The sequence below is a fragment of the Lepidochelys kempii genome, chromosome 3, assembly GCF_965140265.1.
Source record: "Lepidochelys kempii isolate rLepKem1 chromosome 3, rLepKem1.hap2, whole genome shotgun sequence".
In the NCBI taxonomy this organism is placed as follows: Eukaryota; Metazoa; Chordata; order Testudines; family Cheloniidae; genus Lepidochelys; species Lepidochelys kempii.
In genome coordinates this window covers 195,657,391-195,681,789 of record NC_133258.1, presented here as the reverse complement: position 1 = coordinate 195,681,789, position 24,399 = coordinate 195,657,391, and the positions used below count along the sequence as shown (strand labels likewise).

General features: G+C 40.1%; 1 protein-coding gene across 5 annotated transcripts in view; it reads right to left on the bottom strand.

Annotated features, from left to right (window-relative positions):
• The window catches only part of WDPCP (WD repeat containing planar cell polarity effector), a 278,133-nt gene that overhangs the window by 131,554 nt on the left and 122,180 nt on the right, over positions 1-24,399 (bottom strand). For all 5 annotated transcript variants that reach the window (XM_073339531.1, XM_073339528.1, XM_073339532.1 and 2 more), the window contains 3 exons: positions 20,209-20,342; positions 13,035-13,226; positions 2,981-3,590 (listed from right to left, as the gene is read on the bottom strand). In XM_073339531.1, coding sequence (XP_073195632.1) covers positions 2,981-3,590; positions 13,035-13,226; positions 20,209-20,342 — 936 coding nt within the window. The remainder of the gene's footprint in view (positions 1-2,980; positions 3,591-13,034; positions 13,227-20,208; positions 20,343-24,399) is intronic.

Genomic DNA, 24,399 nt, shown 5'->3' with positions numbered 1-24,399 from the left:
ATGTCAGGTCTCAGGGACTGTTCATATCTTTGCTGAATGGTTCATCTGCTGAGATGGTCTGCCAGACAGTTCTGAGACTCATGAAGATGAAATGCTTTGAGTGTAATCTTGTTCCTGATGCTGAAAGACCAGAGGTTCATTGCCCCTTGGCACAGGGATCTGACCCTGGTTGTTTACATATAACACTGTAGCAGTGTTATCTATGTGCATCCTTACAGAAAAACCTGGGATGTGGGGAAGAAACACTGGAAAGGCCAGGCAGATAGGTCAAAGTTCTTGAACACTGATGTGGAGAAAGAGATCCTAATTTGACCAGAGATCTTGAGTCTGAAAGGCCCCTAAATGAGCTCCCTGCCAACTGAGAGATGAAGCCTCTGTGACTATGGTCATGGAGGACAGGGTTTGGGCAAAAGGAACCCATTGCATACACTGGCTGGATCCATCTGCCAGTCCAGGGATTACAAAACACTTGCAGGTATGTGAATCAGCAAGTCCAGTGGAGGATGAGAGAGATGGTAGTCAGACTTCAACCACCTCTGCATGATTCTAAGGTGAAGTCTGGTGTGCTGAGTCACATATGTACAAGATGCCATGTGATCTAGATGTTTCAGACAATTCTTCACTGTCATACGAGGATATGCACTGAAGTCTTTGCATAGGTCCAATATTGCCTGAAACCTGGCCTGCAGTAAAACCTGGCCTGCAGTAAAGACACTCTTGCTTTGGTTGAGTTGAGAACAGTTCCTATTAATTTGATTTGCTGTACAGGGAGAAGAAATGACACACCCTTGTTGATCAACAGGCCCAATGAGGAACAGAGGGACTGGAGCTTCTCAATGGCTACTATTACTTGCTGTCTGGACCAACCTTAATCTAATGAATTGTCCAGATATGGGTACTCCTGGACCCTGGCCATCCTGAGATGTGCCACAACCACTGTCTTGCACTTCTTGAAGACTTTGAGGGACTGAGGACAGGTCAAAGGAGAGGACTGTAGTCTGATAATGAATATCTGCTACAACAAATCTTAAGAAGCTCCTGTGGCTCTGGTGAATTTGCCACATGGAAATAGGCATCTTTTAAGGTCAAGGGAAGCAAGCCAGTCACTGGGGTCTAGGGATGGGATAACAGATGCTAGCATTACCATCTGAAACTTCATCTTCTTTACAAAAAGAAAAGGAGTACTTGTGGCACCTTAGAGACTAACCAATTTATTAGAGCATAAGCTTTCGTGAGCTACAGCTCACTTCCTCAGATGCATATCGTGGAAACTGCAGCAGGCTTTATATATACACAGAGAATATTCTCAGGCCTCGTTTGGACTGTGGAAGGAGAAAATAATGGGAACAGAATCTATTCCCCCAAGTCCTTTTTTACCCCTAATTGTAACAGAGACTGACCTTCCTGAATTAATACAGTATTGTGAGAATGGTCCCTGAAAAGGATGAGGAAGAGGGTGGAGGGGGGAACAGGGGTAAATTGCTGAGTATATCCCAGTTGAACCATGCTTAGAACCTATCAATCTGTTGTAATGTGGGTCCCAGCAACCTGTGGGACTACCTTCTGCCAAAGGGAGGGGAATTTAGAGTGAGCGGTTCACTGGCCTCGATTAAGGAGTCAAATAGACTTAGATGTTATGGATTTTTTGGAGGTAGCAGAAGGTGGCAGGAAGAGATCTGTCCCTCTGAGACTTATAGCATCTCCTGGACTGAACCAGCTGCCTTATCAGGCAGAATGGGTACCTTTGCTGGACCTGCAGGCAGAATTACTTTCTCTTAGGGCCTGGAGTACAAATGGCCAAAAGACATGAGGGTGACCCAAGAATCCTTAAGAGAATGCAAAGCTTCATCTGCCTTCTCAGGAAGTAAATCTGGGCCCTCAAAGGGCAAGTCCTCAATTGTCTGTTGGACTTCAATGTCAGATGACTACAGCCAAGAAGCACGATGCATAGTGACTACTGTTGCTGTCACCTGAGCTGCTGAATCTGCCGCATGCAATGCAGCCTGTAAAGATGATCTTGCTTCCAGACTTTCACTTACAAGAGCTCTGAACTCCTTCTTAGCATCATCTGGCCTCATCTCAATACAAATACATACAAATTTCAACATCAGGATGCTGCCAAGTCTGGTGGTGCCTTCTGAGGCAGAGTTCAGTCACAATCCCCATGTAGCAAGTGGCTGGATTCCAAATGGGGGATACAAAGCTGCTTCCATCAGGATATCTCAAAGTCAAACTTCCCTCAGTTGCTCAGTCATGGTCTTAAACCCCTTAGAGACAGGGGTCCTTCTCCCAAACACTTTAAAGAGCAAGAGTGAGAATCTCTGACAGGCATAGACTTGTTATAGCCAGAACAGCGCTTAAATCCCAGAGATTTAGGCAAGCTCCGATACCGAGCTAAACGCTTGAAGAAAAATAAGATAAAAACCAAGAATTTTTCATAAACGAGTACCACTGACTAAGATTATAACTACAACTATACTACTTACAATACAAAACTCGAGAAAAAGTATTTCTAAAGAGAGAACAGGAAAGAGCGTGAGAAGCTCACACACACATTTGACTACCGGCCAAGGGGGGTGAAAAGGAAGTGAGGGGGATTAGGACAGCCCTGCCCCTTTATACCCTTGAGCATGTGGAGGCTGCATGAGCCACCCCAATGGGTACCCGTAAGGGAAAAAGTTTTCTGCCTTCAGTGAAAAGGCATCTAAAGTGGAATGGGCATATGCAAGCACTCAGAAAAGAACCATGATTCTGTATTTCTGGTGTAAATAATTTTTTTTGTTGTAGTTGCACCTAGGAGCCCCCGTCACAGGCCAGGTTTCTATTATGTTAGTCACTGTATGAGGGGACATCAAATTAATTTGGAACATAAGCAATTTTGATATTAAAGTGAGCAATATCCTTCAAAATGAGAGAAGCTGGTGAAGAAGGGGTATTGCCTAGAGACCTTAATGTACAGTACACGTGCTGAGTGACTTACCGAGTTTAAACTGAAGTACTCCTAAAGGTCCTTTGTCGAACTGAATTAACAGAAGGTCATGAACATCCATGCTGTTGTCCCTGTCAGACGCAGTGTGAGGAACTGCCCATTGTATCTGGGTGAGGCTGCAAGACACATCAAACCGTTTACTGAATTGCAAAGTTGCTTTAGGTGAGCAGTCTTCTGCCAAAAGCTGTATTTTAATTGGGGACAGTGCCATGTCAAAAAGCTGCAGCTCCCCTTGAGAGCTGCCAACCACAAATATGGCTCCACTGGGGTGGCAGTTTATTAAAGCAGGCAACAGTTCTGCCTGGGCTAACCGAGTCACTCTCTGGTGGGCTTCATACAGAATTATTGAAGAATCTTCACAGCCTAGGAGCAGCTTGTCTTCTGCAATGTTCCTGCAACAACAGATGGCCTTGGATCTTAGTGGAATTCTGGTGACTGCCATGCACTGAATTTTGTTCCTAACCCACTCATAGATGCAGCTGTCAACCATGGGCTCTTTGTCTGCGCTGATGGAGTGTTCCACTGTGTGAACCTGGTAAGGCTGAGTCGTGCTAAAGCTAGCATCAAGTGGATCCCATTCTGTACGGATGTAACTCAGAACCTGAAAAAAAATCCAGAATATTTTGAGTCATTTATAACAATTCGTTCCTATTTTTACCGTTTTCAAAATATACTCCTCCATATATATTCTGCAAGACAAATCCATCAATTATATTTAATGAAATGCTAACAGTTTAGAATATAAAAGCCATACCATATTCTCACAGCTCAATAAACTAAACAAATTATCATATGTTACAAATAGATTTTTAAACCTTTTATTTATTTTTAAAGGGTAATCTGTTTGGCAAAAATATAACACAACACAGCCTGAACATTATTTGTCTACACAGAGAGCTTAAGAGGTTAGCAGAACAGAAGACACAAGAGAAGACAACCCCTGTAACAGTCTCATTCCTAGAAGAAAACAAGGAAAGGAGCTACTGACTGAATGCCAAGAATAGCTGATTATTCACTTTAAAAAAAATCAACAACTTAATAAAATTACACAGTGTATCAAGAGCAAAATGTTTGTGATTGTTTGCTCTGGGATGTGGCAAGAGCAAATGCTGTGTGGGCACTGTTGGTTGTACAGCAGTGGTAGAAACAATATGTATCAAAAACCTGTGATAGTGAATGCAAGATGAGGAGAGGTTCATGAATGAAACCTAGCTGGTTTAGATTCAGAGTAAATGACTGTATGAAAACAGAGAAACAGGACTAGCTGTAAAAATTGCAGGTTGAATAAACTAGAGGCAGAGCACAAAAACAGGATGATACAAAGACAACAGATGGATAATTGTAAGAACTAGGGGTACAGGAAGACAGGAAGTACTTGTAATGGGATGAAAAAAACAATGTCCAAGAGCTACTGGGTGTGTACTTAAGCAGAGAAGCTATGGGGAAAAATAGGCAATAGATAAATAACTAGCCTACTTTATTAATAGCTATTTCTCTTAAAGAGAGAGAGCCAATAGGTTAGCAAAAGTGTTCACCTAGGAGAAAAAGAGGGATGAGCTTGTTTGTCTTGGTTTACGCTGAAATAAACACTGAAATAAATAGGAAGACTCCACCAAACTCTTCCCTCAGTTACACCCATGCAACCCCTTAGACTATATTCCAATGCTGCTGACCTGCCAATAATTTTGGAGGCCCTAAAGGCAGAAATGTCAGGAAAACTTATTTTTTAGGTCAGGCAGCATGCAAATAGCAGTTAAAAAGATGGATAATAAACCTGATTAGTTGACTGAGCAGATCATTAACCTGGAGGGGAAAAAAAAAAAAAAGGAACACCGTGTTTCAGTCAGAACTCAAAATATAGAAATATAAAAAGTTGAAACTTAACTCAAAGTAAAAAGAAAAGGAGTCCTTACAGATTAACAAATTTATCTGAGCATCAGCTTTTGTGGGCTAAAGCCCACTTCATCAAATGCATGCAGTAGAAAATTATGCTCAAATAAATTTGTTAGTCTCTAAGGTGCCACATGTCCTCCTTGTTCTTTTTGCTGATACAGACTAACATGGCTACCACTCTGAAATCTAGCAGTCAGTGCACCTGGTTTTGATTTCTGTTTATTTCAGTTGAGTTACTGGGATTAGCCCCAGTGTAACTGAGATCTGAAACTGACCCATTGAGAATGTAATGACAAGGTAAACCAAGGGCAACAAAGCTAAAGACCAACAATATACAGATACCAGGGGCATGTATTGCTGAACTGGAGTTATATGACATTGAGTATATGTAGAATATTATTAGCATAAAGGAGGTACATTTTAATACTTTATGCTATGTCAGTTATATGCAATACAACAACTGTGTTTACCAAATGGATAGGCAAAATAAAACAAGAGGTGTGAGTTTTGATATTATGCCTGCAAAGAGGAATACTCTATAAACACCACAGATGTTTTGGATAGAAGATCAGTAAAGGCTAATGAAGTGATTTTGGATGTTGCAACAGAGAAACTAGATAATGTTTTCATTAGAATCCTGTAAACCTGTAGGAAATTGCCTGCAAAAAAAAAGAAAAGAAAATATTTGAGAAACAGTCAGAGAAATTGATTCTGGTTACTTCCATACTGGGTAAAAAGGCAAGAGTGGCAAGTGTGCTTAAGCATGGACCTCCTCAAAGATATTACTGCAGTGGAGACAGAGGGAATAGAGACAATGAAATATGCTTAGATTTTCAAAATGTATTTGATGAGAATTCATCTCAGGTGATGCAACAGAAATCACATTTGACCTAAATTGGAGTAAAGGAAATACAAGAACTCTAAAACTGTGACTAAGGAATTATCTTCTGTCCAGCTCTGTGAGCAAGGGCTGGAACAGCCTAAATAGCACCCAGCTGATCCTTAGGAAGAAAGAGATATTTGCTCCCAGGAATCCAGGGGCTATGAAAAAGGAAGCGGGCTGGAGCTTTCTGTGATACCTGATGGTATATGCAAAATGGATAGTTTATATATCTACTTCATGCCTCCCCCAGGTTCAAAGGGGTCTTTTGAACTAGCACATTCAAAAGGGACAGGAGATGAAAAGACAAGAGACATCACTTTCCATTCAATATTGAGCAAGGGGACTCGATCCTGCTCCCGTTCCAGTCAATGGGAAAACTCCCTTGATTTTAATGATGCTAAATCAAACCTAAATGGCACATAAAATGGAGTATGGTATACACAGTGTATGTTGTATAAGCTATATTTGATTAGAAGTCACCAAGTAATAATGGATGCTTATACCTATATGTCAAAGTGACCTAAACGAAATATGCAAGCTCTGATGGGGAGATCTTCACCAATACAGAGGAGGCATGACTAAACGCAGGTATATAGTGGGCAAACTTATTGGTGAATATTTTTGAGTTGCTATTTTTGCACCACATTTGCCTTTACTTTTCTTGAACATTTTTCTTGAACAAACAAAGATTTGTTGTGTGAAGGTTTGTGGGAAAGGTACACTTTCCTCCAAGTCCCCATATTTTGTTCCTGAGCTGAACTGTCAGAACATGTATTAATGGCATGCAATATTTGTACTTTGGGGCTACCTAGAAAGGTGGTGAGGGAAAAGAAGGTGAAGGCTCCAGGTTATTTTTTTCCAAAACAATTACCTCAGTCATTACATATTAATGTGACTGACGACACATTATAAAATGAAAAAGGTTTATACCAAGGTGCCAGCCTTGCTCTGAGACTTCCAGGGCCATTTATGCAAAAAATCAGGGAGGTGGCCTGGAGCAGCATCAAGTGCCAAAAGTGCAAAGCCAAACACAGATGGGAGCTCTGGAGTAGTGCCATGAATGCTTGTGGTACACTTCAGAGGGACTTCTGTGGATGTGAGTAAAAACAACAGCGGTACTAGCTGAAGAAACACATAGAAACGTCAATAGCCATGACCAGGTCTGACAATGATATGGAACATATCCTCACTCCTGCGCAAGCAATTCTGAAACCATTTTGCGTGGAGTTTTTTGCGTATTTGGCTCACTTTGTTAGTAGGGTTTAGGGTGCTAGATTCACTGCCCAAACTACGGGCTGCATGTTGTGCTTTAACTGCTTCATGTAGAAATTTCTCTCCCGGTACACCGGGGCGGGAGATGGGGGAGGTCACAGGGTGCTGGAGTGGAGCAGTTAGATGGGCTGAAAGAGGCATTAGGTGGGGTTGGGAGAGCAGAGATGGGGCTGAAAGGAGCTGCTTGCTGAGCTGGGGAAGTGGAGATGCGGGGATGGAAGGGGGTCTGATTGAGGAAAGGGAAGGTAGCTGCCTGGTGTTGGCCAGGCTCAGGAAGAGAAGGCACCAATATCAGGTGCAAGTGGCACTGGGGTGTGTGGAGAGTACTTACTGGTACCACAGGCAGCTGCTTGGAGTGTCACAGACCTGGAGAAGCCCCTGTGGCCCAGATGCTACTGCTGGCCACACTGGAGGAGAAGGCCAGGGGACCAGTGTGTCGTCCCTGCCAGACACTGCTGGCGTTCTTTGCCTGGCCCTCTGCTTCCTGCAGCAGTGACACAGCTGCCATGTGTTTGAGCCCCTGGCCTAGAATCAGCTCCGCCTGCCATGGGACCTCAAAACGTGACCAAGGACCCACCCTGGCTGACAAAATGGTACACCCCGTGTGATATGAATATAACCTGGCTGCGGGCGCCACTGCATGGGGCTCTGGTGACGGAGAATAATGCCTCCCACAGCCACAGCACTGGGCTCATCTGACCTGAGGGCTGAGTGACACAAAACACACTTAATCCTACCAGTTTTTAAATGTAATTGCAAAATTAATCGGGAGGATTATGGAAAATTAGGGAGGCTGGTACCTCCGTTTATGGATAACCATGAGGAAAGCAATGATCTGACATATTAAGATGTCTGCGTTTTGAAGGGGTGTTGATCTAAGGGCTTGTCTACACGGTGCTGCAATACGCATCATGGGGATGTGATTTCTAAAACCAGGTTGACAAGCCCCAAGCTTTACAATTTCCTAAAGCTAAAACACAGACAATATTTCGTCCTTAAGTAGTCTTATTGTCCTGTTTTGTTTCAGCCATTATAGGCCAAATCTGTTAAGGTATCAGAAGAGCTCTTTCAAATGGTTCCATTTAGATTCTGATTGTTCACTTGACTATTTAAAGCTCTCCAGGCCCTTAGTATTCTCTTCCTTCTCATCAGGGGCTTGATCCCGAGCCCATTGACATCAACAGAAAGAGAGTACAGATTAAACTTTGGAAGTACATTAAGGGGATGCAAGGGAAAATGGTGTCCTCTGAGTTCCAACATGGACGCCAAGAACTCTGAGAGCAAAATGTTATGGCATGTGCAACCTATGTGCTTTTGTCTTCTAATGAACAAGGGAGATAAATGGAAGGAGGAATGTGAAATTTAGGTGACAAGGAAACAACCCAACAATTTTACCCTTTTTTAAGCTCCCTATTAGACTGCCTCTCCTCCCATCCCCAGAGCAGATATCTAACCTAGACTCCACATCTAATCATTTATGCCGACTAAATGTGAAGTGTTAGTGGCTACAGTGTAGTGGTCTATCAGCCTGGGAATGGGAAGTTAGGAGCTAGAGTTCTCTCAGGTGCTCAAGGGAAGTAGGCAGGGCAGCTGCACATAATTTACAGAAACAAGGCAGGAATTAGGGAAGGAGAACAGGGTAGTACCTCCTTTACATAGATAGATCTAAGTTTTCAGTCCCCATCTGAGGATAGCTGTTGGCCACAGTTCCAGAGTTCATACAATACAGGTTGTGACTCCAAAGGGAGATTTCTGAAGGTAATTTTCATGAAGTAGAACCATTTATATTCTGTAAGGAACTACTCCTTTTTAGTTTTGTAACCACTGCACCACAAATTGTAGTAAATGTATTTTAAAATGTTTTGCATTGTAATTTATGTATGTGTTCCCTATTAAAGCAGCTGTCATGCACCAGTGTTGCATATTTCCATTCCTTTTCCATGACAGTGGCCTATGCTCTGCATTAGCTAATCAGCAGAATGAGAGATATTGTATGCTCTACCCTCTAAAATCCAAACTCAAAAACCATAACATTCGAAGTTAAGGAATTAAATCTTTTCATCTTTGTAACTGAAGCACCTGAGCTATGTTAGTTTTCTCTTATTCTGATGTTTAAAAGAAAATAATAAACCTTATTTAGGCAGTAGCACCCTCCTCTGTGCAAACTTTTACACAGTGAAATAATTGCAGCCTTTTGCATAGCATACTGGGAAAGGATAAAGCCCACATACTGAATGAATTAAGAGTTTTAAACAGTAGATTCTAAGCAGAAAATTGGCTTACCAAGCAGATAAAAAAGAAAACAAAGAAAACAGAGAAATAAGCTCTCTGTGACTGAATTGTCTGTCTTTTAGATGAGAAAATGTTTGATTTACTTTATGCATGTTAGAAAACTGCTAGTTTAATTTCACACCATGAGATTCCAAACAGCAACAAACACTTTAATTAGAAATGTTGAGTGGGAAGTGTGATGCACTCTAGGGTAAAATGTCCTAGACAACATAAGGAAGAAAAAATAAACCTCTTTTTGAACTCATTTTAAATAAGAACTCAAGACTCCAACTACAGACTGCTTATTTGCTGCATTGTATTGACAGTTTCATAGACAGTCTCATTCATCTACATCTCCACCTAACATTTATTCTTATTTTCTTTTAAATTTATCACCATCATCTTTGTTCTATATTTATTCATTGAACTTTTAACCAAACGTGACATCAAAAATTTTACATTCTCTGCTTCATGGCTACGCTAGGTATTGCAACTATTTAGTCACATAGAGCGTACCTTTCTTTCTAAATACCGTAATTGTTAAAGGATATATCTCACTCATAAAAGCTCAACTATGTTTATTTCACAAGTTTGAGAGAAAATAACTCAGAAGCACTAACTACTAAGGACAGTCGCTGGGGGAGAAAGAAACATAATATTCTCTCATAGACAAATTATTTTTTCCATAGGAATGAAGAGTAATTTCAATTATTCTAAAAAAGGGCAACTGCAGTGAAAATAAACATGGTAAGACAAATGTCTGAAACTATCACAGCATCTGATCATTGGCACCATTATCACTTAATTCATATTTGCAGAATAAAGTCTGTGTTGTCTTTTTCACCATGTTTCTCACAAAACATTTAATCCAAGGATGATTTTATGTTAGATCTTATCGATTCATAAGAAAATAGTTTTAAATGATTTCTTGAAGATACACTCCTCTGTTTATTTTTAAAAGCAAAACAGCAGCACCAGTTCCACAGGAGAACAACTTAAATAGCATTTTTGACCATGCACACTGTTACCAATAAAAAGAGTAGAATAAATATATTTGTATATGGACTCGTTAAAAAGAAAAACACCTTCATATTTCTCTTTTGGGGGCTGGTCCCCACCAAATCCTACACAATTTAACACATCCAAATGGTTCCTGTATTAAAAACAGTAAAGCAATCAAAGATTTTGTACAGCAAACTGTTATTAAAAACCTTACATAAATATAGTACATCTTAAACTGCATTCTCCAGTAAACAAAATTGCAATCTATCATTCTGGGTGTTTTTGTTTTTTTTGTTTTTTTTTACTGTGTACTATCTGACTTAAAATATTTAAAGTACTGCTTGGTTATTATAGGTTTTAAATTTGTTCCTATTTCCCCTCACAAGACTCTATGAAAGCATCTGCTCCTGTTTTTAAAGGGATGTTATCTACGTTTTAGTCTCAGACTTAATACATGTAAAAAAACCCTCCATATAACATAATTCACAAGGTCCCCTTTATACTGGATGTTACATTTTTTTTAATCTATTTTTCCTCATTAAAAGAAAGCATTGCTAGGATCCAGAGCAACCCCACTGTATGTGCAATGTACATCTCCCCAATGCATGTGGACAATATTACGAGACCACATCTTGGGGAGAGGTTTGGCCTTGAGGAAAGATATGAATACGGAGAGACTGGGAGCCTGTTCTGTTTGGATTAGGAGGGCTATTATAGGGGGCATCGGGAAGAAGGTATGGAAAGGTGAGAAAACCAAAGGGGATGGAAAAGCTGGCATCATTGGTGGAGCAAGGAGGTAAGTGAGGTCACAGTAAGATCTGCAATAGCAGTCAGGTGAAGTTATGAAGCGAAAGTTACGTAGGATAAGAGTGGAGAATGAGAGTTTAAACATGGTACAGTACCTGATCATATGACTGTTTTCTGATTGTTACTAGCATTTAATTATGGGGGAGCCAGGGCAGAGATTCAAAAAGAAGAATGATGCGGTCTGATCAACAGGCATGGAACATCATTTTAGAAACTGCATTCTGGATGTACTGGGGGTGAGAGGAGGCCACAAAGGAAGAGACTGTAAGAAACTGACCAAGGAGTGGACAAGCTTTTTATCTGTTGGGACAGAAAGAATGGGTCACATATTTTGATAAGTTGTGGAGAAAGCAGCACCAGGATTTGACAACAGTGTGGATGTGTGGGAAGAAGGAAAGCGAAGAGTCAAAGAAGACCACTAATGGTGGGATGCTAACTGAAAGAAATGTGGCTAGAAAGTACCTCGCTATGACGGTCTAGATACTCTGGTACTTAAATACCACAGTGATAGAAATCAGACCTTAGAAATAATATAGACAAACTGTATCAACTACATTTTCTTCTTCCATAACATTTCCAATATATATAGAAAATGTCAAGGGAAAAATTCATAAGGATCACTGGTTATCAAGGCAATAATTGTAAGATACTAGAACTCTGATACATCTCCAGTATAAAGGAATAGATACTATTGCTTACAAGAGTGGACTATTGCGAAAAGGTCATGCGTAGGCTTTAGTTAATTAAATCCATTTGAGAATATTTGAATCAAATTTCTTATGTAAGGTGAAGATTTTAAAATGAAGCTGGCTGCTGCCTACAGCAGAGAAAGATGCCCTGCTCTGACCAATAGACTGCATTTCCTTCATAACTAGGAACAGACCCCAAGAGAACTGAGTCCCAGTTCAGTGTCTTGTCCATTACCAATTACAGCAGTTTAAGGAGCAAACACTCAGCCAGCAACTAAAAACAAAGGCCAAGTAAATGTAGCACTGATGAAAGGTGTTGATCATACTACATATTTCTGATTGTTACTAGTGTTTAATTAAAGATATTTGAAGAGTTTTTAAAGGGATTTAATCAAATTGCTTCCTCAATAAGGGATTTACATATATCCTGAGGTTAGAAATAGGACTGAGATATGTGAATTTTTGGCCCAGATTTTTACTTCTTGTGTGTTAGTATATAAATTCATATTCTACTTCAGATAAGATTAAGAGGACAGATCCTATCATTCTAAATAAGCATTATACTCATTACCTAGCATCTCCTGACTTGCACCTCCCAACACTGCGTTGGCTTAAACTTTTTCAAACATTCTTGCATCCTTGTGCTACCCTCCCCTTCCCCCGACTGAACTACTAAACTATTGGGCTAATTGGAAGACCATATTCAGATTTTATTATTAGGAATTTTGTACCTCTGCTTCTCTCACCAGAGGTAAAAAAGGTTGGCTGCATGATTTTAACACAACCAGTTTACAAAGTAGATGCATTAGTGTTTGTTATTATTTTTGAGTGCATTTCTGTGCTCTTAATGTTGTTTTAAAATGTTATAAAAATAATAGCATCTCAAACAATGTAAAACTCTGACTTTTGAGCATTCAGGCAGCCCCCACAGGTTTTTCTATAGGCTAGCTGTCCTACCCTGTATTTTCTATAAAGTGGTAATGCTATAACATGCTCTTATATACATTTAATTTCCTTATTCAGTTGCACATAGATTCCAATTTTGAAGTGCAAATAAAAACAAATAATGTTAATACATTAATAATATTAAGTTATTTGTCATGAATTGGAGAACTGCTGCTTTTATAACGGCTGGCATGTTTCAACCCCAGGTATAAACTTGAGTTGATTGTTCTTATTTGTTAGCAAATCTGAAAATTAAGTAATAAGATACAGTTCAGAACTTTACCTCTAGTCTCCCATGTGCATAGCCTAATAACAATAAGTTGGCTCTGTCCCTCTCACTGGAAATAGGAGACCAAGGCCATGCTCCGTCATTAGTCAGTGACCACCAGCAAATGACCATATCTTGGATACAATTTATTGACAGGTGACGTTTTATCCTTCTACTTGCTGGTCCAGGTATATCAATATAAGCAATCTGATGGAGAAAAAATGCAGGAAATATTTAAAGTTATAAAAACAACATATTGGGAGCATTTACTGCAAGTAAATATATACACACAGAGGACAATGTGTGTATATGTATTCATATACGCTACATCTAAATGTAAGAAATCTCTGTCCAGACAGAAAGACACATGCTCACCCACAATTTTATCTATGGGGAAGGGATTGGGAAGGAGAAGGATGTGAGTTAAGCAGGAATTTACTGCAATGACTCCAATCAATACCAAAATGTACAGTCATGGTTACTTGACAGCATCGACCTACACAGGATTTAAACCCAGCCATATTAAATGACAAGTTCTGTGATGCTGACCAAGGAGTGAAGGCAACTGTTTAAGACACATCATCAAACATTAAAGACAGCTCACAATGTTTAAAAGAGAATGTTTATTTCCCCCCTAAATTAAGGAATCCAGCCACAAATACCCATTTGGTAACAGACTATATACTTTTCTGCATAATGTGGATGAGCTACAGCATCATGCGTAAAGTTTATGCAGCTCTTGAGAATTGTGCCTCTATTTCTCAGGAAGGATTTGTGGAATTTATTATTCAAACTATGTTATTTTGGAGCATGGTTATTTGAAAACATGAGCAGTGCACCATCTGGGTGACACATGCCAAGGAAATATAGATTGCACCGCATTTCTGCTTAAGGAATTAATGGAAGGTTGATAGCTAGGGGAAAAAAAAAAAAACTATCTTGCCATTGCTGGTCAGCAATAATCGAACCACTTTCTGGGGATTAAGCGCATGGCTAAGCCTACTGGACCAGACACTAGCAAAGGGCAGGGGGTCTTCTTATCAGAGAAATGCTTCTGGAGCCAGTCTCACTACATGACAGATTGCTTTCATATTCCTGTCTGCAAAGCAACAAAGGATGGCAGTAATGCGATAATGCCAGAGTGCAATGGGTGTTAAGAACCCGTTGCATTTATGTATTGTATTTAGTAAATAATCAGGCTCATCCAAATTGTGATCTCACCACTCAACCAAGGCCATTAAAATCAAGGTTAATGCTTTAATAATCCTTTGCTGTTTTTTATATGGTCAAAAAGAACCCTTTTCTATTTGCATGGTCATAATATTATTGACCTCTTCATCCCCTGAATACACATCAAAAGGAACTGAAATCAAAGTAATTACCAATGTTGTTCCCTCATAGTAAACATTTATCACCTTGTACTCTCTCCTCAGTGTTGAGTAAATTGAAATGGACTAAAGAACCACAGAAGGGAAAACTTATAAAGGGTCAATGTTTCCAGTACATTTATCCTGCACTTTTATTTGCCCAAATTCTGTCAGTTTAAAAGTATAAATATATGACATACATGTAAAGTTTATCCAAGGAATGCTAACTTAACTACTTAGCTTTTATTTTGTTATTCAAAAACACACTGAAGGCATACTTAGACGAGAAATAAAAATACTTTATGGCTAACAAGCACAAATGCCGTCCCAGATATTAATTACAGTGCTGTACTCTAATTTTACCAATCATGTATCAGTTAAAAACAATGATATTATTAGTTTTTTTTAAAAAAAATCTTATATATATTAGATGACACCTTCAACACTGACAGTCCTCTTGAGAATAGGGAATTGGTAGTAATTGGTCTTATGTTTTGCCAGTCTCCAAGACTACATAGTGCTGTTGATTCGCATAATAGCTCCAATTATCTTTATTCAAAGTGTCATTGTCTCGATGGTACCAAAGATGCTACTTCTCAAAAAGGAAAAAGATGCAGACAATGATGGATTCACGTGGGTATATATTGTATATAAATCAAATTTCCAGCTAACTACCAAACATCTGTACAGTTAATACTTCATCAGAAAGTTTGAGTACATTCCAAAGATAAACAGTAAACTCCAAAGCCAAGTCTGCCTATCCTGCTAGTCAAAGACATGCAGAAGAAAAGCAAAACGATTTTTCTGCCTCCAAGCATTAAGGCTAAAAATAAAAAACTATCCATAAAACTGAGAAGAAAATAAGCCCGACTGACTCACGATTACTTACAATACTGCCTAGAAGTGCCAACCAAGACTGGACACCATTATGTCAGGCACTAAACAAAGACATAGTATAATACGGTCCCTGTACCAAAGAGCTTACAATTTAAAAGGGACCAGAACTATCCTCCTTTTACAAATAAGAACATGAGAATGTAAGAATGGCCACACTGGATAAAATCAATGGTCCATCTAGCCCAGTATCTTGTCTTCTGACAGTGGCCAATGCCAGATTCTTCAAAGGGAATGAACAGAACAGGAAAATCAAGTGTTTCATTCTCTGTCATTCAGTATCGTCATCTGGCAGTTAGAGGCTTATGGACACCGAGAGCATGGGGTTGCATCCCTGACCATCTTAGATAATAGCCATTGATGGACCTATCCTCCATGAATTTATCTAGGTCTTTTTTGAACCTTGTTATAGTCTTGGCTTCACAACATCCTCTGGCAAGGAGTTCCACAGGTGTGCACTGTGTAAAGAAGTACTTTCTTTTGCTTGTTTTAAACTTGCTGCCTATTAATTTCACTGGGTGAGCCCTGGTTCTTGTTTCACGTGAAGGGCTAAATAACACTTCTTTATTCACTTTCTCCACACCATTCATGATTTTACAGACCTCGATCATATCCCCCCTCAGTCATCTCTTTTGCAAGCTGAACAGTCCCAGTCTTTTTAATCTCTTCTCACATGGAAGCTGTTCTGTTACCCTTAATTATTTTTATTTCCCTTCTCTGTATCTTTTCCAATTCTAATACATCTCTTTGAGATGGCACAACAGGGAGACACAGAAAGATTTAGTGAATAGCCCAAGGTCACACAGGGAGTCTGTGGCAGAGACAAGGACTGAACCGAGAACTTCTGGGTCCTAGTCCTATGCTTTAACCAAACCTTCTTACATTGGTTTCCTCTGCCCTTCTGACAAAGCGCCCAGCTCCTGTGAATAAGGTCAGTGTCCAGGAACTGGTTTAGAAAAGAAGGCAACACTGTTATAGTGCCCCAGATTTCCCATTTAGGAGTCTCTTTGATTCTTATCATTGTTGATGACAATTCTACTGCTTACTGTGTCTGTGATCTAGATATTGTACATTGGTTTGACCAAGGTAGTACAGTTCTGAATATTTGTACTTTATAGGGGCAGCAGGTTTGTATAATTTACGGTGGTGCCCAGAAGAGGTCTAAGTCCCGCCCCCACACCACACCTGCCTAAGGCTCTGGGAGGAGTTTGGGTGCGGAAGAGGGTTTGGGGTGCAGGCTCTGGGAGGATGTTTGGGTGCGGGAGGGGAGCAGGCTCTGGGAGGATGTTTGGGTGCGGGAGGGGAGCAGGCTCTGGGAGGATGTTTGGGTGCGGGAGGGGAGCAGGCTCTGGGAGGATGTTTGGGTGCGGGAGGGGTGCAGGCTCTGGGAGGATGTTTGGGTGTGGGAGGGGAGCAGGCTCTGGGAGCGAATTTGGGTGCGGGAGGGGTGCAGGCTCTGGGAGGATGTTTGGGTGCGGGAGGGGTGCAGGCTCTGGGATGGAGTTTGGCTGCTAGGGAGTGGGTTCTGGGCTGGGACAGGGGGTTAGGATGCAGGAGGGGGTTTGGAGTATAGGGCTGGGCCAGAGATGACGAGTTTGGGGTGCAGCAGGCAGGCTGCCCCGGAGCTGGGGGCCAGAGAGGAGGGACTCCCCCAGCCCTCTCCCCGCCAGCAGCAGCGAGCTCCGGGGGTGGGGGAGCCCTCCCGGCCCCCCCAGCAGGATAGTCACCCAAGCCCCAACCCAGGCTGCTGCTCAGGAGGTCCAGCCAGGATAACCCCTCCTCGGAGTCGACTCAGCATCGCCTGCCCGGGTGGGGAAGGGGGCTGCCATGCGCCTCCTCCCCTCCTCCCTCCGCAGGTGCAGCAGCCACCTCAGCCTGCCCCCAGTGCCGCTCCTTAAGTTGTAGCCAGCAGCAGCAGCAGGAGCAGCCAGCGAGGGAGTGCAGTGCGGAGCTGTAGGGGGCAGCTGCCAGCTGCCCAGGGCAGGCAGGGACGCTCAGAGGCAGCAGGCAGGGCCAGGGGAGACACCCAGCCCCGAACATTGGTGGAGCTGGGCCCTGAATTTGCAGGAGCCCGGGCATCATGGGCCCATATAACTCACCGCCCCTGTTACTTTACTACAGAAAGCTGAAATAAGAGTCTTACAATGATGAATAATACTTTGTGGTGGCTCACACTGCTGCAGTTTAAAGATAATTAAAATTATATTTTGCTGCCTAACTAGTAAGCCTGACACAAAAGAGCATGCCATTAAAAATGCTAATGCCTTTTTTTTTGGTCTGGCCAAAACATAATCCATAGTCATTCCCATTGATTTCTAGAGCAGAAATGGCTCTCAACCTTTCCAGATTACCGTACTCCTTTCAGGACCCTGATTTGTCTTGCGTGCCCCAAGTTTTACCTCCAATTAAAAACTACTTGTTTACAAAATCAGACACAAAAATACAAATGTCAGAGCACACCATTACTGAAAAATTGCTTACTTTCTCATTCTGTCTGTGTGAAATTTTAGTGTGTACTGACTTCACTAGTGCTTTTTATGTAACCTGTTGTAAAACTAGGTAAATATCTAGATGTTTGATGTATCCCCTGGAAGACCTCTGTGTACCCCCAGGAGTACGTGTATCCCTGTTTGAGAATCACTGATCTAGAGAAAGCAATGTTAGTGTCATACATAGAAGTCTTCCAGAAGCTCAGCTGTGTCAGCAAACCACAAAACACAACAACCCTATTAAGGAACACAGAGGGTATGTCTGGTTTCCTAGCATAGTAAGATGTTTCTATAGATTAGGTTTTCCTTCTTCCCTAAGAAAACAGTCACCACAGTTAGGTCCAGAAACATGCTTAGTAGTATCCAGAAGAAAACTGTGATATATAAGGATAAAGCAAACATAGGAGATATAGCCCTTACCAGGAAACGATCATGGTAAGCATGAGCTCATTACAGTTTCCCAAAGTTTAGGGGCATAGAGATCACGAATCTTGCTTCTAAAGTAGCAACCTTAGCAAATACCTATGGGCAAGGCACAAGTGTGCATCATTTTAAAGTAAACTATGTATCAGCTCAATTCCTAGTGAACAGTGAACTGTCTCAAATCCATGTTACAGAGGTTGGCTCAATCTCGCAAACACAAGTCACTGCTGAAAAGAGGCCTTGAGCTGAAACAGCCTGGAAAATGTATTACTCACCCTAGCAGAAAGTATTCCTACCTTGCAAGTTAAAATGTGTATGACAAAACTTAAATTAAACACATCCTTGAAAAAGCCTGATACCTAGATGCAAATGCTCATATACAAGGAAACAAATTACCTGGAGGTGATCAGGAGGAAAATACTAGCTAGCATAAGGTTGTTTCCCTTAATATTTATCCAGGTTGTAATATGTGTAAACTCCCCTCCTCTTGCTTACTACATATCTTTCTAGCCTCTAGCCTCTATTCTTGCAGTGAATTAGAAACTTCAACCTTTCTGTTTGAAGCTAATGGCCTTCAAAGAGAACCTGGAGGATTATTATCATTGTTTATATTGCACTAGTGCCTACAGGTCCCAGCTGAGGTCAAGGCCCCATTGTACTAAAAGCCAAAGAGGTTACAATCCAAAGAGACAAAAGCCAGGAGAAAGGGAGTATCACAATCCTCATTTTATAGCTGGGGAACTGAGTTACAGAGAGATTAAGCCACTTGCCCAAGGGAACTGTACTTATATCTCCCAAGTCCTAGTCCAGTGCTTTACCCATAAAGCCACCCTTTCTCCCATATGCCTAGGAAATGAGCATTGTAACTAGAGGAAGAATTACGGCTTCTACGAACAATTGTAACACAGCAGCAGCAGATTCATGTGGCTATGATGTATCCATGGTGGTATATAGAAGGGATTTCCATTTTGAACAGTCCCTTGCAAGTCTTCTTCCTTTGACAAGAGTCAGTCTGGGAGGATTTACAGTTCTTAAATCCCTCAGAATTGCATCCTCAAACCTCATCATGGTTGGCCTCATGCTCTGCTTCCTTCAACCTCAGCTCTATAAACCTTCTGTAAGAGAATACCTTCTTCTGTATGTTGGACATGACCCCACCATTGCAGTCATCTTGTCCTCAGCTGGTGCAAGACTGCAGCTTGCTGGGATCATCTAAGTGTCTCCTCATTTGTGACAAAAATCAAATCAACCTAATTTTTGGCACTAACAACTGTTTTGTTTCCTCTCCTCAGCCGTTTTTAAACAGCCATGGTTCTGCTCCATACAATCGTGTTGCCATCACTACTGCACTGAATACTCAGATCTTAGTTTTAGACATCCTGCCACCCAATCAGAGGCCTCTGAAGATGCTGAAATGTGTCTAATGTGATCCAACATGCAGCTCCTCCAGATACAGAAGTGCCTGCTGTCAACCGATTACTCAAACAGATAAAACTATTCACCCATTCAATGCCATTGTCCTCTACTTGTCATGCCAGCAGGTCATTAGCTTCCATTTTATAGGAGGCATGGATAGCTTTGGTTTTATCACCCTGCCGTTTTTTGCAGCTCTTCCAGCATTAGCTGTAGTTGGCCCGTAGTCTCTCCAATATCATCCACATACTCTAGGTCTTCTACAGATGAATAATTAAACGTCACACCTCCTACTTGGGCCTCAATCAACTTTGTAGCAATCTTTAAACTAAATAACTGTAACAATCTTACAGTAAATATATGAAAAATTGGACCCGTATTGGCACAGCAATTTTTTTTTTTAAAAAAAGTAATAAAATACCATTCCATTTAGATATTTTCTGACTTTGCAACAAAAATTCAATCAAAGAATTTTGATTAGAATGGCAGGTAAAGAGCTATGTCAAAGACCAGCATTTTACTGTGCAATACTCTACCCAACAGTAGTAGTGGTCCATAACATAAAGTGACTAGGGTATTTACAGACATCATTGACAGCTATACCTTAAAATCCAAGGATGAGAGTTTTTCCAGTCTTTTGTTTACATCAGGAGAACCTGTCTTCTTTGTAAACTGAATGAAGCAGAGTTTGTTTTGCTCCCAAAATGACAAGATGATGAAACTGTCTGTAAGAACAGCTGAAAAACAAATAAAAATTGTCACCACTGTAATACCTACTACCAATAACAAAACAAATTACTGAGCTCTCCACTGAGACACTGCAAAAAGCAATTTTTTCAAGACCATGTCTTAAATATTACATTGAAGCCTGTGTAATCTCCTAAAAGACATCAATGTGTCATCTTGCCAGGATCTTCTTGGAAATGAGAAATAAAGCTTAGGGAGTACTCAGATTAAATAAAACTGAATAAATTATCTTATACTTATCACTCTAATCAGACATATGTTTTATTCCCACCCCACCCCATCCTCATCTTGGTAGCTTCCTCAGTCCATTGCCCAAAGCAACTCCCATTGATATTTTGGGATCGTGGCTTTGTACAACATTGTTTGCATTTGGGCTGGTCAAATGCAAATCATTATTTGAGCTGGATTTGGTAATTTTACATCACCCGTCAAGAATAAACAATAAGTGATGTAGCAGCAGTAAGATTCCAGATACTACCACAGCAGTCAAGAATGTTATTCCTTATAACATTTTTGCTATGGGCAAAAATGAACCAGTTGAAAGCTTTACACATGACATTCTTCCTCTGTGCTCTTGATCTAAACCACATACATGTCTAAGAGTGGATGTACTCCCTTGAAGTCTGGAAAATGTCTATGGAATCACAATGGTGTTACCATATAGTATAAATAGACATATTTAAATGTAAAATTAATTAACTAGCACTACAAACAGAGAAAACAAAGGTGAACAAAGAAAATGAGCGATACAACACTGCTAACAATTTAGGGTTTCCCCCAAACATCGCACTGCTCTCTGAACTGTGAACACCTGTAAGAGAATGTCTGAGTGTTCAGACAGCCAACTGATAGTTAGTATCAGATGACTGAAAATTCCTCTTTGGACAGAACCATGACTATAGTCTAAATAGTATGATTTATTTTCAAGAATTAAATGCAGAAACCTATACGAAACAGACACCATCAGGTAAAAAAAATTAAATAAATTACCTGGTCAAAAAATTCAATTTAAAAATGCCTTGCATTTGTGACTAAGACCCTAGATTCTTAAATATATAAGAATTTTATAACATACTTTTCATAATTGATATTGATAGCTTACTCTTGCACTACACGCCACTTGAACAAAGAAAATAAACTAGTCAGCTTTGCTTTTATTTGCAGTCTGTTTTATAGCCAGCTGCACTTTCAGATTGTAAGGTATTAGCACAATTCTGCAACATTTGGTATGCAAACGACAAAGAAAAATGTTTGGATTTAAACAAACTGTGATCACTGATATTTAAAATTTCATAAACACAACTCTGTTAATACTAAGTTTTGAAACAAAACTTTGGGCCTAAACTATCTGACATTGCCCCTTTGATGCTACAGCTGAGATTTTAACACGCACAAGAAAATTTAAAGTTATAGACATGGCCTCTTTGTATATATGCAATTGCATACATTGTATTACTAGAAATAAACTTTAACATATATTTATGCTACACTAGAGATAGGCCTACATCAAACCTCAGAACACTCCTGAAATTTGGGTCTAAAGACAGACTAGGGATCGGGGACCCATGAGCAGGTGGGAATGGTGAATAGAGAAAGTTAGCTCTTCAGTCTCTGCAAAGCTTTGGTTGCCTGGGTATTGGCTGAAGGGGCGGGGAACAGGAAAGGTGACTCTTATTGTTTAGACTGGCAGCACAGCTGGGTCATTCAGAGCCACCTGGTGATAGCTAGGGTGCAAAGCTAAATTACAGGATTGGGTGTGGGAAAAGATTTCAAGAGAGGGTTGGGAGGAAAAGGAGGGGTATAAGATATTATCAGAGGGATTGCCGTCCATTCATAATTCTTCTTTCCTGAATCAGGCATACATTCAGGACATTCAGTTGTCATCAATACCAGTAAAACTGGAGTATCTGCTTAGATGAGCACACCCAGGAAAAGGCGTACTTCCTGCACCAGATTAGGCCTAAAACAACGGTCAACTCTGGTTATACCATTGCCCACAGAGCCCCTTAAAGTGACTTGGAATGCTGCTGTACAGGGTCATAATGCCCCAGCAAGCTTTTGAATATTAGGTAGGGTATCGGGCTATGAATCCAGCACATGCCTGTCATGAGACCACAACAGAATTTAGGAATTTTGAAATGTCAAGAGACATGGATGATAGTTATGACAATCCTGCCTGTTCTGAGAGTTGTGTGGCTTTGATTTATGTAAATGGGGTCTTTTTCCATACCAAGTTTTTCTTTATTTAGCTAATTCTATTCTATGTTATAACAAAATATAATAAACTAAACTAACAACAAATAAGTGTCTCTCCTTCACAGTTGCAGCCACAAATTTGTACATATTCCACAGATCAAAATTATATTTAATAAAATATTAAGGTTGAATGGCTAAACACTCAGAAGTCAGGAAATATTAAAGTTAAGGTTATATATGCAACCTTAGTTCTGCCCCTTGTGGATGCATGTTAAAATCTATAATTTTACGATGGCATGCTACTTCTCAAGTCATATAATATAATGATCATAAAAGTTATGCACATTTGTGACATCTTGGTAATATTTCCTATTTTTTTCTACATATATCATTGTTAAAATGGATTGATAGCTTTGGATTTAGACTCCTTATATATTAAATACCATTGAGCAATGAGAAATTATTTTAATAAGTTTGTTAGAACCCACATACTAGTTTATTTTCAATCATCAGCAGAGGCTTCCTTAAGTGCAGGAAGTTAAGAGAAGGAAGTTAACTATGAAGCTACTTATTTGTGAATTTAGGTGGCCTTGTTTGGCAGCAGATTTCCATACTCTTTGTTGTTTATTTAGGCCCTGATCCTGCAATCTGATTCATGCAGATGGACCCCAGTGGCCAGGCAAACTTTCACTGACTTCAATGGGGTTCTGTATGGGTGTGTCTGTCACTTTGGGTCAGGTTGGAAGATCAGGGCCTAAATCTGTAGCATGTTAAGTGAATTTCTTGGGCTTTAATCTGACATTGCATAAACTGATTCAAATTTGGCAACAGATCTTTTCTCACCCCCAGGTATACTTGTCTGTCCTCAGAATGTATGATTGGACATTTCTGTTGTAAATAAGTTAGCTCCACATGCATGGGCAGCATATCCATTCTTTGCTGCACATTTTATGATAGCAAAAACAAACAAACCCCAAACCAAATATAAAACAGACTCTAAAAGCCTCACAATTAGGGCAAATTAAACCCAGTGTCTTCCAGACAAATTTCTTCTCTACACTGTTTCGCAAACTTTCAACTCCTGTTGTCTGGGCAATAGAGATCTCCAAAAAGTTCACAAAAATTTACTTTTTAAAATAGAAAAGACTTTTTTTTCTCTCTCTCTCTTATTAATATTTCACTTTCAGACCTGGGCATTTTTAAACTGAAAGTTGAAAATTTCAGAAAGTGATGAGCAAGTAAAAACAAAGGATGGAATGGAGACTGTTATGTAACCCTAACTATGGCAGTACAGTTTTGATTGTTACAATTTTCTTGAGAGGTATGACAGTTAAGTCTAATCATTTTTAAAAATTAATAAATCTTAAGTAATTTTTAATTTTAAAAAAGCTCTGGAAAAAGGATAAAAGCCAGGGAATTCTAAATGACAGTCACAGAACCTAAGTCCCTTTGTGGATCTGGGCCTATAACTCCAAACATCAAAAGGAGCTCTTGTGCACTCAGATGTATGCTCATATATAAACTTGGACTTAAGCTTTCTTTGAGTATTCAGAATAAAATTCACATCTGCTCAGGCTCAAACTGAAATTGCATATTCTTAGACATTCAGATGCCAGGATACCAATGTTTGATTACAGTTCTCAGTGGAGGTTGGCAGCGGAACATTAACAAAATAAAAATAAGGAAGACTTTCATATTACAAAGCTCTTGAAAACTGACATATTTCATATACACTGGATTTTTAAATAAACACATCTCATTGAAATAGCAGTCATAAATAACTAGAAATATTGATTTCCTTAGAGATGGCAATCTAGAAATGCAGCCAGTACAGCTCAATATGTGCATTGC